Consider the following 13,903-nt stretch of genomic DNA (forward strand, 5'->3'; position numbering starts at 1 on the left):
GATGCTTTTGAAGCGAGTCATGTAGCCTTTGAGGGACTCGGAATTGGTTTGCTGGGTATTCCACAGGTCTGCATGGTGGCCTCGTCTTCAACGAGCATAGAGTAATGCTTAAGGAATTCGGTAGACAGTTTTTGAAAGCTGCTGATCGAGCCTTCCTCGAGCCTGGAGAACCAATCTAGGGCGGCCCCGGTTAGGTTTTCGGCAAACAGTTGACAATATCCTGCCTCGAGTTCGTGTTCATAAAGATGAGCTCGACCCATGGCAATTCGGAAGACTGTCATGTGAGACTTAGGATTGGTCGTACCGGAGTACTTAGGGAGTCGGACCTTTCCCGCATCTCCAATCTTGACCCTACTAATCTCTTTTGAAAAGGGGGTTCGTCCTGTTTCGGCTACTAGACGGTCGATTTCAGGGGCCGAGCTAGTGGCAGAATGCATCTTTGAATGAACAGCGCGAAATTTGTCGTCTACCATTTTGCGAAACAACTCCATTTCGGTCAGCTCGGGCCTGTTGGTCACGAGCTCGGATCCTCCTGGGGTCACGAAAGCGACGGCAGCAGCAGTACTAGTGACTGGCTGGTTTTGCGCTGGAGCTTTGTCTGAGCTCGCGGGGGAATCAGATGAAGCGGGGAATCGGGCTAATGGGATTTCCCTTTCTTCAGCGCTAAGTGGACGAAGTGCGGGCTGAGGTGGCGATCCTCCCTGGGGAGGAGGAATCCTGCTGGAGCTCGGCAAGGATCCCGGGGTGATCACTCCGGGATGTGAATACATCCCTGGCTGAAACACTGGGTAGGATGATCCTATCCTTGACGGGGTGACCGGGATCCTAGAGAAATCCAAACTAGTCACCGTCGGGAGAGCTCGATCCCCTGTCTCCAGGCCGACAGGTCGAACTGATGACGCTTATTCTCCAAATATTCATTGTATTCAGCTTCTGTTAGGTCTGCCCCATACTCGAGCCTTCTATTTGTAGAACCCGATGAAGACGCTTCATCGCGTATTATGATTACCTTCGGAGTCGCTTTGGTCGTGTCAGGCTTTCCTTCCATTCTGAATTCTAAAAGTACTTATTCCTAGGGTTTTTTGTGTATATAATAATCATAACATATGTATATATAACGTTTTTTTGGGGGTTGAGGTTTTTTGGGGGCTTCTTTGGGGCTTCTTGGGCCTGAGAGACTATAAACGTCTTGGGCCTGGGAGAGGCTTCATAGTTATATGTAACTAATTTTATGAATTAGTTATATATAAGAAACTACCAAACACTAATTTATAGATTGTAGTTACGTATACATAACTAATGTTATGATTTAGTTACAAATGAGTGACTACAATATAGATTTTAGTTGCATGTGTGTAACTAATTAACATATAGAATTTGATAATATATAACTAATATTATGTTTTAGTTACATATGAGGAACTATTCTGAACTCATATTACGTTTTAGTTACATATGAGTAATTACATAAGAGTAATTACAAAATACTTGTCCCAAAATGCAACGTCTAATGTTAAATAACACATACATACTTGTCCCAAAATACAACGTCTAATGTTAAATAACACATACATACTTGTCTCCAAATATGAACCCTATATATAATTTTCCGAGTCCGAATTAACATTCGGACTTGCGTTTTTAAGTGCCCCGTGCTTATACAAGTCGATACACAGCTTCTGTCTAAACATTATCATGTCGTCTTGTTTCAGATTGGTCAATGGAAAGTAATGTACAAGAAATTCTGCAGCTTTGATGGTGAACATGCCGCAATCACCACTACAAAAAAGTCACCAAAGTAGTGTTGTTAGATTCAAGTAACTCATGATCACATCAATGGTATAATATGTTTCTTTCATTACCCGTTACGTTGTTGTGGCATGAAAGACGCGTACACTACGTCGAAAGGCAATGAGCTATGATATTCATCTGTGCGAATATCCCAAACTCGTTTACAGAGTATGATTGGAATTAGCTCTGCCATGTGATCGATGACAGCATATCTTCCGGTCAGCAACGAGTCGTAAACAGTGACAGACCTCTCAGGGATGGAAATCACCGCAAGGACCCAATGGTTGCCTTTGACATGGACGGGAACATATATAGTCCCGGCTTTCACCCACGGCCTTTCTGCTCTATTCCGGGGTCTCTCAGCCAGAATTTGCTCAACCAAGGCGTGTCGTCCAGTCCAATCGTAATCATCTTTATCTTTCAATTCATCCCACTCTTTGTATGTTTTTTCCACTAGCTGACAAAAGTGACTGTCCGCAGTAGTGTACCTATGCGTCACCAGTTTTGCTTTTTTCCTCATGTAGTAGAAAGCCACATTTAAGTGCTGCAAATTAACATAAGTAACAAAAACAATGTAATTAATTATTCATACGTATCTAAATTAGAGTAATTAGTTATCCATAGTTACTAAATTATAGTCATTAGTTATCAACATGTAACAAAATTATATTCATTAGTAATTCGGACGTAACTAAATTAGAGTAACTAGTTGTCCATAGTAACTAAATTATAGTTATTAGTTATCAACATGTAACTAATCAGTTCTCCATAGTAACTAAGTTATCGTAATTAGTTATTAGGACGTAACTAAATTATGAGTACTTAGTTATAAACATATCACTAAATTACATTCATTACTTATCCACATGAAACTTACGGAACCACTGAGCCAAGCTGTCGGTGTCCAAATCTTGTAGAACCAGGTCTTCTGTGAAATGACCTCTACACGAAAATCAAACACCCTTGGCCATAGTTCTTCTTCCAATTTGGTGTACATAAGCTCACCGTCAACGTCAATAACCCTGTTCATCAAAACAAAAATTAATAACCACCATTCAATCATCCTCAAACAACAAATTAAAAAAAGGGGACTAACTTCTTTAATCCCTTCAACACCCAGTCCTGCATTACTGGCACATCGCCATCGTTCGGGGGCGCGAATGGGTCCGCCAGTGGATGCTTTAAAGGTTTGGGCCGCCCTCTTGTGAACTTTGAGTAGATCTTCGGCTCTACTGTTGGCGTAAAATGTATTGGCGCCCTCCTTACACGTGATTGTCTTTCCGGTGATTCACAAAGGGAAATCACCTGGTCAGTGGTCACCTCAGATGCCTCTCCATCCACTGTTTGAGATCTTTCGGGTACAGTGAAATTACATTCAGATCCCGACATGGCATAAGACTCAACCCCTCCATAAGAATATGGCTGAGGAGAGCGAAGAGGTCCTAATGTGGCCGATATGCCATCACTGTCGTTGTCGTCTGAGTCCGACGCTTCAACGCCACCTTTACCTCCCCCACCACCACCAGGACACTCACTATCAGTTGTTTTATCTTCTTCTGTCTTGCACAATCCCTCTTCGCTGTGTGTCTTGCGGGTGTCGTTGTGGTTCCCTCCTTTTTTGTCCTCTTCGTCGTCGTCTTTTTTTTGTACTGAATCTTCTTTGCACTTCGTAACCAACTCCTCCTCATTATCATCTTCTTCCCTCTTTCCATTTTGGTTATCTTTCTCTGTTTCTTCTTCTCCTTTCTCTTTCTCTAATGCTATCTTTTCTTTCCCATCTTTCTCTTTTGGTTGTTCCTTTTCTTCTTGCTCTTCTTTCTCTTCTCTCGCTTCTTGTTGCTCTTCTTTCCCATCTTTCTCTTTTGGTTGTTCCTTTTCTTCTTTCTCTTCTTTCTCTTCTCTCTGTTGTTGTTGCTCTTCTTTCTCTTTCTCTTCCTCATGGTCACGTTTCCGTCTCTCCTCTGACAACTTCTCTGCCTGGTCCTCCATAAGCTTTTCCTTCGCAGCCTTTTGTGCCGAGAAGGTGGTCAGCGTATCCAGGACAAACTTCATGTCCTTTGATATCCTTTTGATCTCTCGATGAAGATCAATGAAATCAGTATGCATGTTACTGAACTCTTTCTCCAGATTGGCTAATCTATCCTGAAACAACGTCATTAACAATGTGATTTAGTTACATACACGTCACTACAATCTGTAAATTAGATACATACAACTCACTAAAATCTGTAACTAAAATAGATAGAAGTCACTAATATTATAAATTAGTTACATACACGTCACTACAATCTGTAAATTAGATATATACATCTCACTAAAATCTATAACTTAGATACAAACATGTCACTAAAATCTATAACTTAGTTACATACAAGTCACTAAAATCTATAATTTAGATACATACATGTCACTAAAATCTATAACGTAGTTACATACATGTCACTAAAATCTATAACGTAGTTACATACAAGTCACTAAAATCTATATACAAGTCACTAAAATCTATAAATTAGTTGCAAACAGGTAACTATAATCTATAACTTAGATTCATACAGGTCACTAAAATCTATAAATTAGTTCCATACTCAAATCTATGTAAATTACCTCATGATCAGCACAGGAGTTTTCATTCTCCGCAAATGTTTTCAATTTCTTTCGACTGCGACTAATGGTTGAGTCGGGCTGAGAGGGGGGTTGTACGATGTCACTCCCAATGGCTCTAAACTCAACCTGGAAAACATTATAAACACTTCTTAGGATCTGTGCATAAACTATGGTACCTCTTGAAATGTAAATTATGGTACCTCTTGTAACCGAATGGACTGCAATGCAGATTCGGATACTCTGGCAGAAGAAGACCATCGCAGAATCAACGGTCTAGCATCGTCTTTAAATACTGTGCATAAACCCAAAGACTTCAATTTGGGTATACACTCGTACGCCCATACCTGCAAAGGTAGCAGGAAGGCTTCGAAATGAACCTTTTTGGTTTTGGATGAGCTACTTGGGCTGGCAGCTTTCTTCACAAAACTCCTCACGGTCAGCATGAAGTGATCCCATACAACATTTCCCCAGGGGAATCCGTTGAATGTGGCCGGATCATCAACCATCTTTATGTATGATTTGTTCTTCATGGCAACTGTTCGTTGGCCCGGGAGAAGCACATTGTAGAGGAAGTGGAGAAGAAGAAACCGGACTCGCTTCTCAACGTCATTCCAGTCCTTGCTGTCCTTGATGAGTGCTGCAATGTTTCCCCGTGTGGCAAGTGCCCCTTGCTTGAAGGTTTCAACATATAGACCCCCTGGTGCAACCTGGTCGTACTCCGTCGCCTTGTACGAGTCATCTACTCGGAGACCTGTGATAAGACTGAAATCTTCCCTGGTGAACTCCCTAGGGACGCCACCAATCTCTATATGTAATCTATCTTCTGCTTTGGGAAGTCCGTCAAAGTAACCCGTCCTCATCATAAGGTTACTGAGGATCTTAGACGAGCGGGTTATCGAGGGCATCTCCAAAAAATGGCCAAAGCAGGACTCTCTAAACAGGTCTGATTCCTGTTTCGACATGGCAGCTTCTTCAACGAAAGACATGACGTTCCCGTGGAAGTTGAAGTTGAACTGCCCCACAGAATCATCCGTCACGTATATAGTCCAACCCTATAAATATATACATAAAAACCAGTAACATTACTAAATTAGTTACATTTAACAAAAAAAACAGTAACGTCACAAAAAATGGTCTTCAACCATGGGTCTTCGAAATCAAACTTCTAGTCACAACCAAATTCCAACATCATTACAACCAATCCAAACATGCACCCAAACAAGTTTTGAAAAAACTACCTAAACTCACTCACCGGAATTAGGAGTAAATTATCCTATACCAACAAATTTCAACATCACTACAACCGATCCAAACATGCACCCCTACAAGTTTCGCAAAAATGACCTCAACACACCTGAATCAGGTTTTCCTGCCTCTGATTAACGTCACAGTAGGAATCGGACTCCTCACCGTCGCTCGCTCTCCGACGCTTTGAATTTGGGGTTCTATTTGCTGGACTCTTTTTCTTTGACCTAGATGACTCCGCCTCAGTTTTCTTCTTCGTCGTTTTCTTCATCGGCGACGAAGCGACCCTAACACTCCGCCGCCGTGGCGTTTGATCGGGAAGTTTGGATTTTTGGTTTTTTTGGGAGTTTCCATCGCCTTCTACCAGTTTTCTTTTCTTCATTTTTGGGTAATCTCTTTTCGTCATTTTGGGTATTCTGTAAATGGTATGGGGTTCGGACAAGGACAATGGTGGTTGAACTTGGTTCGCGATTTGGGTTCGCGACTGCTTGAACTTAGGTTCGCGATTTGGGGATTTCGCGATTTTGGGGGTTTGCGATTTGGGGATAAACCAGAGATCGTGGGAGAAACAGGAAAAAGGAGAGGGAGGTGACGATGAACGTGAAGGACTCGGCGGCGGTTTCGTTGGTTACGTTGAAGCGGTGGAGAAAGAAATGAAGAGATGGAGAAGAAATGGAGAAGAAAATGAACAGTCGCGGGATAACAAACGTTTATATAGAGGGAAACAAATTGGGGAGAAGGGCATATTTGTAATTGTACACATCAAATTCAAATACCTACTCCTAGATGTGCCATTTTTCAAAAAAGATAGTAATGTGTCCAAATCTAATAATTTACTCCTACTTGTGGCAATTTCTATAAAAGATACTAATTCCCCTATGTGGTATTCCATTGAATTACTCTCTTAAAACTGCTTTTAGTAGTGTTAGAAGAAAGGGAATCTAGAAACATTCACGAGTTCCCACAACTACTCTTAACTCTTTCAGCCTCGAAAAGATCAAAGACGCCAGCATTTTGCTTTTACACGATGCCTAAAAGTCAGATTCTCGTCGCATCTAAATAAGGCGCAAACTATGAACGGAGAGCGCCGGATACTATAAGTCGGATGCAAAGATATCGGTCCGATATTTGAAAGAAAAAAAAAATACTCTTCTTTAATTGACAAGTTTGAGTTGATTTTTTTTCTCATGTATCCCGCTTCTTGTCGATCTTTTTAGTTCAATCTAGTTGCCCATGATTTAGCTACTTTTTCTTTTTTTTAACAATGATCGGAGTGTAATTCTATCTTGACAACAGGATTTATAACGCAAATCTATTTCTAAGAAATGAACATAAAGTGTGCATCGTTGTCATGAAAAAAAAAATGTGACTCTAATATAATAAACAAAATAAAAAAGACAACTTCTTCAATTTCTCTTGTACTCGGATTAGAATAATATATTCTGTCTTCATTTGCATCTTCTTCGTTTTTTCTCGTGAAACTAATGTTCTTGTTCTCCTGCATTAATCTTTTCATTACTTCCTACACTGACGAATTCATTACACATAACATGATTTATTAACATCAATTTTCTTTTACCAAGATTTTTTTTTTTGAGCAATTTACCAAGAAATTTGATATAAACTAAATTAAGCATTTAGATTTGAGGCTTCTCCTTTAATCACACCATTAAAACAGATGACCCCACTCTCCCACTGTAGTCAATAAACATGCCTAATGAATGATTGAAAAGCAAAAAGTGCCGAGTGAAGCGATTAAAAGATCGAGCTTCTTTTTGTCAGAGCTGAATTAATCCCCGAGGTTTAACGTCTTGTGTGGCATCTGGTTTTTCTCGATATCCCTCGAGAATTATATTACAACTGTTCATAGTGCCCGCATCCAGTAATCCGTGATTCCAGAGTTTGATCATGAATAGTCTCCAGCACCTGAACCAAGCGCAGTTTGAATTTTAATGATAATAGCAATAACAATAATAAATCATATTAATATGATTAAGAAATAGGGACAGAGCAACAAGAGAACCATTTATAGGAACATGATGCCTTACCCAGTATTGCTAAGAGTAAGAATCACTTAAAGGAACATTGAATATTGTTTCTTTATAAGGTGGGGAATGAGCGAAATTCTTCTCTAAAACAATTCAAAAGACACTCTCAAACGGATTTATCATGTATTACATCTGAGGCATCTCACGATTTGGCTTACTAGAGACAGAGACCACATAAAATTGTGTAAGAATCCGACTTTGATTGTATTTTTTAAACTAATAGTTATGAAAAAATGTGGTAATACTAGTATGAGGATAAATAAAAGTGTTATTCTAAAGAACCAGACATCATAAAGCATATCCTGGGAGAGTCCAAAGTTTTGAAGAAAGCTATTGTGATGATACATTGAATTCTTGCATGGAGTCATCATTTTACCATTGAATATTTAGAATTTTTGGTTAAAATGTAATCTAATGAAGTGTTTTAGAATATTACCAAAAAAGCGGTTGAGATAGGACCAAGTCCTGCCCGTGAAGTTTTGAGAAGGCCTCGCATGCCCAGGGAATATGACCATCTGCTAATACCCTGCCACATTACAAAATAAAATAGTGATAAACGAAATAAAAAAAAAATAAATAAAAAAAACATTATAGAGCTTTTTATATAAAAGGGCTCAACGGTCCATTTTTTTTCTTTCCCAAAAATAGTTCCGAACCCAGGAAAACAAAGCCAGAAAAATAACAAGGTGGATTACGAAGAAACAAGGGGAGTTCAAGAAAGATGATGAAGCAAAATGATGGCAAGAGATTAGTACCTTTGTTTTCTCACAAAGGAGTTCCAAAGATGCATGAGTTGTTTTTCAAATTTGCTGACATCCACAAAATCATCAAGCATCTGGGGAAAAATACAGTTCGATATCAGTTCTCGGGTTGTTCCATTAGTTGTAAAATGACGTGCCCACAAGTATTGACGATTCTTATATCCGGAGGCTCTTCTCAATTTCGCAGATTACATGAATATACATAAGATTAAACCATGGTCCTTTTTCTTGTACTCGTAATTAGATCTCAATTATGAAGTATAGAAGAGGAAGAGAGTATTTTCAAGCATACATACCCTTTTATCTTCGAGATCTGCAATGTCATCATCAACTTCATCTTCACTATCCCGCTCTGAAAGCACTTGCTCTAATGCCATGGGCTAAATGTGAAAAAAAATATTATAAATAGATAAACCATTTTAAACAGCTTGGGTTTAATAAAGAAAAAAGTGAAAGCCAGGTTGTGTATAAAGATGAAACTGCTTAGAAGTACACAGCAGTATAAAACCATAAAGCTACCACAAAATTTTTGTTTAACGCATCTCCTAGGAATAAAATTCATGATTAAAGAGTGGACTAGAAAACAAATGAGAACAGAAACTTGGATCTCAAAAGCAGATTAATAGAGAAAGAGACAGATCATAAGATTGTTAATTACCTGAACTCTGTGAGAATGATAGAATTGCCGTTTCTGCAGCAGCATTCGGCTACAAAACAATATTCATAAAAATAAAAAACCAACAAACATAGAGATTACTAGAAAGAACAACGATACATATTTCAAAAGCAGCCAGGTCACTTGGTTTTAATGAGCTCTAAATAAATCAGAAGTTGTACCTCTCTAATTACATTTCCTTGCTATAGTTGACCAAGTGGACTGGTGTAATAAATACAATTCCAAAAGTTGTTTATGTGAGCTAGGACCAGATCTTCCATATAGTTCAATAATTTGAGACTTGGTTATTTAATTATTTTTACCTATAAGTGTGATACTAAACTCTTCTGGCATACATACTGATAATTGTCCCAAAAAAAAAAAAAAAAAAAAACACTAACCCACTTTGGAAGCCATACTTCTGCACAAGTTATCTATTTAAAATAGCTACAAAAGGAAGAGGGTAGTAAAGAAGAGGTCATGCAATAGCAAATCAACTCATTTATATACTTTTTTGAGTCCGATCGCTCCACGGTTATCCTCTTTGTCTTAGAAATGAGAGGAGGGTCGTTTCCAGAGAGTGGTTTGACCAGATCAAGGTCCAGAATATGACCCGTGTCCATTGCAGCGCCCAGAACATTAGAACTTGATGCAACCCGTTCTATGCCATCAATAGAATATTGATTAGAAGAGCCAAAATTTTCTCGTCCCTGTCCTCCGTTCTGCATATCTGTCCCACCAGGAAATGGATTTGAAAAATTTTCACCTTTAAATTCAATCTATAAGCCAAGATAAGAATTCTATAAGCGCAAAAGACGAGCTACAACTGTATTTTTTCATTTAAAATCTTCTTTTATGACATATTTATGTCCTATCGATCTCAACTTTCTTCCCTGAAAAGACCAAATCTACGTCTATTTTGCTTCCAACCGTGACCTATAGTGGATTGGAAAGGAGGCTTTTCCCAAGTTATACGCGAAGTAACTTTTAGATTTAAATCTTGCTGTATTTATACCATGTAACAGTAATTAACATTACCATCAACATTTTCATAAAGCCCATTGAGCATGCCGTGTTTTGGTGAATCCAATTCCAAGAATTGCACATTGCCATAATTTGCTTTCTCCTTATTAAGGACATTATAAATGCGTCTTCGTGGTCTTGAACTGCACCGGTTTGTTTGTTTCAATTTCAGTAACTCTTTCTTTTAATAAGAAAACCAGGACATCGAAATCCAAAGAAGTTAGTTGTACCGAGGGATTTAAAACCGACCAGAAGAAGAATGTTTGGAGTTGCGGGATTGCTCTATCTGCTATAGTCTGCACAGAAAACATGTATATAGACAAGGATGAGCGATACATATAAAGCAAGAATGCACAAAGTTGCTGTTTTTTTTTTATTCGGAAAAAAAGCATACAAAACTCTGCAACTCAAACAAAGATCAAACCATGTAATGAATAAGAAGTACAAAGAATTAAAAAAAATATATATATAAATTTTTTGGGTGTCTAAGCCGTTCATTGTTTAAAAAATAATAATAAATAAATTGGGGCATTTCTCACTTTATGGTGTCATCATGTTAATTTTCTCTATATTGTTCACTGTTCGAAGGAATATAACACAAAAATCTCCTTCGTTTAACACAAATATCGATAAAATCTCCAGTTTCTTAAATAAATCTTCTTCGTTTAACTAAATGGAACAATCTACCATCATAGATTTGCATACAACCATATAACACCATGAAGTTGACATTTTATTCATTAAAACACTTCATATTTGATAAGGTGTAAACTTAGAGGTGCTTTGTGATAGCACGTAACACAAAGAGGTTCTTTTTGTTATTCACTAAATCATTGAAAATTTGTGTTAGTTACTCTTCAAAACGAAGGAACCAGACAGCAAGGGGGAACCACATAAATTGGCTCCCTGCACACTTTAAAATGTTGTTGTTGTTGTTTTATTTTTTTTATTATTATTTTTTTTTTTGCATATTTCAACATGAAAATAGAAAACTGCTCAATAATGCTTCTAATAAGAAAGGGTAAAAGTTCTAACCTCAGATAATACATCAATATTCACGGAGACATTCACTGCCTGATAATCTTCGGTCACCTACAAAATACATGTTTCTTGACTAGCCTTCACAAAAGTGCTTGAAAAAGCGCAACTTGATATGATATCTTACGAACCCAAAACTCAAAGTTGAAGAGGTCATGAGAAGACAACAAGTGGTAGCGCAAACCCTGCAAAGATTAAGTGCATTTTCCCCTTCAACGTCAATAACCTTGCAATATTCTATTTAATAAGCTTGACGCAAAATCAATGCATGAGGGTATAGGGGAATAGAGAGAGAGTGTATCAGATTCGATAGGTAAAAAAAAATTTACTCAACAGTATTCGCCTCTTAGATTGTGATCTACTTGCATATAAATCAATAATCTTTGTTCTCGCAACTTATAATGAAACTGATACTTCAGCAAAAAAAAAAAAAAAGTAGAAGTTCGAGATTACCTTAAAGCTTGCACATTGCATCAAGCAAAACGGACAAGAAAAATCTTCGGTGACTGTAAATAACATATTGCATGTAAACGTTAAGAGAAAAATAATATTTTCATTGAATATAAAATCAGCATATAATATCTACCTTCAGTCTTTCGTAACATGTTGCTACAATCCTTATAGTTAAATACCACAATTCCAACTTTCGACCTACAAAGCATAATATACTAAGCATGTTAAGGACATGATATCCATGTAAAAGAGCCAATAGAAGAGATCGGCAAGGGTGAAAATATAAAAGAAGGCGTACTTTTGAACAAAAAAATACAATGCATCTTCTTTATGACATGCTGCGCTTTTGTGTTTCTAGGCAATGAAGGAAATGTAAAATGCAGTATTATGAGTGCGTATATAAAATAGCACAATGCTTTACCTCACTTTACGCCTTGCTTGAATTTTGTATTTCAAACATCTTCGCAGAAATGAAGGCTACAGAGTAGAAACTTCTGTGTTAGAAACCGAGTACGGAGGATACCAAAATCCAAAATCTCAAACCTTACACTCATTGCAAATTCACACGTTAATTTGGTTCGCCAAATGTATCTAAGAGAGCTTTAATCTTATAGATAACACACACACACACACACACACACACAAAAAAAGGGTTTGTTTCTTCTTAAAAAAAAGTTGTATGAATCACCATTATCACATCCAACACCCCAAATTTTGGCTCCTTAACCTTGTGTATATATAGTAATCTAAACTGTCTGACTTGCAAGAACTCGATCCAATAGAACATAACAGCAGTATTCTCCGAAATTCCATTGTGTAATAGATCACTGTTCTCAAGCCAGAGCTTCTAAATTAGAGCTCAACTTTCTAAATATAAGTTATCAAAACTGAATTATAGAACAACTCACCCTCGTATGAATAATGAAGGACAAACTTTTAACGACATATCAGTAATGAGTGAAATCAATAACCGAAATTGACATTTGGCGCAAGAATAAAAATGATAATAAAGAATGAAACCCTAAGAATTGGCTGAGAAATCGAACAACATTACATTCTCTAAAGCGCGACAGCGGAGAATATTGTAGAGCTCGACTGGTTTGCAGTACACAAGCAATGTCTCTTCCACAGCAATCGCTTCTTCCACAGACAAGTGTACGCAATTTTGGCGACACATCTTCAACCAAACGCAAAATCGAATCCAAAAGAGCTGATATAACAAATTTGTAAATCAAATCCGAATAGTTAATAGCAGAAATTTGACATTCGTTCGATTGTTAATGTGGAAAGAAGACAAATGGATGAACATTGATAATTATCAGGCTGATTAGGAAGAAACAGGGAAGAGATTTAAAATTTAGAAGTCCACGGCAAAGTCACCGGTGACTTTTGTTTTTTTGTTTTTTGTTTTTGTTTTTTGTTCTGTTTTCTATTTTCCCCCTTTAATTATCGGTATTTTCTCTCACAAGATAACAAAAAAAAATTCATTTAATGTCATTACCCCCTCCAAAAAAAAAAGTGAGAAGATTGTTTCGAACCTACGTGTAATCGCAAAAAAATAAAAAATAAAAAATAAAAAAAATCTACAAATAAACTAAAAAATAGGAGGCGGAGAAAAACGCAAGGAGCCCTCGTCAACTCCTTGAGTAACGTCTAGAGAGCAAAGGAGTGGCGAATGGCTCGTTTGAGTGAGGAGACATACTATTTTGCCTACGAGTCGGAGAAGCTCTGCAAGGCGATTATGCGAGGCCGACCGTAGAACATGAATGGTACCCATTTGAACATCTAAGGAGTGGTCAGCTGATGGTCAGGGCAAGAGGACTTCTCGAGATCTAAATTCGGGGATCAAATTTCAAACAGGATTGGAAACCTATGCTCCTAAGCTTAAGGAAAATGTTGTCGCTGATTTTCGGACAACGATTTAGGAGCCCAAAGTGGTTAGACCTAAGGCCAGACCAAGTGGTCTCACTTCGGCTCGAGCGTGTCGGACTTGGTATCCCAAGTCGTCCCTTAGCTGTTGGTGGTGTCAACCTCGTCCAAGCACCTGAAAAAGTAAGAAAAGAGGTGTGAACTAGGAAGGGAAAACAGAGGGGGTGCCTCTGTTTACCTCTCCGACGCTCAATATTAGTAGGATTGAGGTGGAGTATAGAGGTTTTAGAGGTGGTGAGAGGCCAAAGATGAGCGAAACGAATGAAGTACGAGTTCGACAGCGTTTTGGCCAAGTGAACAGCCTGGCCGGCTGACCCTTGGGTCGGCCATGGTCGGCTGAACCTGACCCTTGGGCC

General features: G+C 38.2%; 1 protein-coding gene across 1 annotated transcript; it reads right to left on the reverse strand.

Moving 5' to 3' along the window:
* Positions 1-7,241: 7,241 nt before the first annotated feature.
* LOC149404619 (polycomb group protein VERNALIZATION 2-like) lies at positions 7,242-12,964 on the reverse strand. The gene is made up of 14 exons (XM_089605748.1): positions 12,673-12,964; positions 12,040-12,095; positions 11,752-11,816; positions 11,619-11,671; positions 11,297-11,350; positions 11,163-11,219; positions 10,377-10,423; positions 10,143-10,270; positions 9,615-9,834; positions 9,108-9,156; positions 8,746-8,829; positions 8,444-8,523; positions 8,125-8,214; positions 7,242-7,566 (listed from the first exon to the last, which is right to left on the reverse strand). Exons 1-14 carry the CDS (start codon positions 12,793-12,795, stop codon positions 7,419-7,421), a joined length of 1,254 nt encoding a protein of 417 aa, XP_089461874.1. The 5' UTR covers positions 12,796-12,964; the 3' UTR covers positions 7,242-7,418.
* Between the last annotated feature and the right edge of the window lie 939 nt (positions 12,965-13,903).

The sequence above is a fragment of the Urtica dioica genome, chromosome 2, assembly GCF_054948205.1.
Source record: "Urtica dioica subsp. dioica isolate 48M chromosome 2, U.dioica_male_clone48M_v1_H2, whole genome shotgun sequence".
In the NCBI taxonomy this organism is placed as follows: domain Eukaryota; kingdom Viridiplantae; phylum Streptophyta; class Magnoliopsida; order Rosales; family Urticaceae; genus Urtica; species Urtica dioica.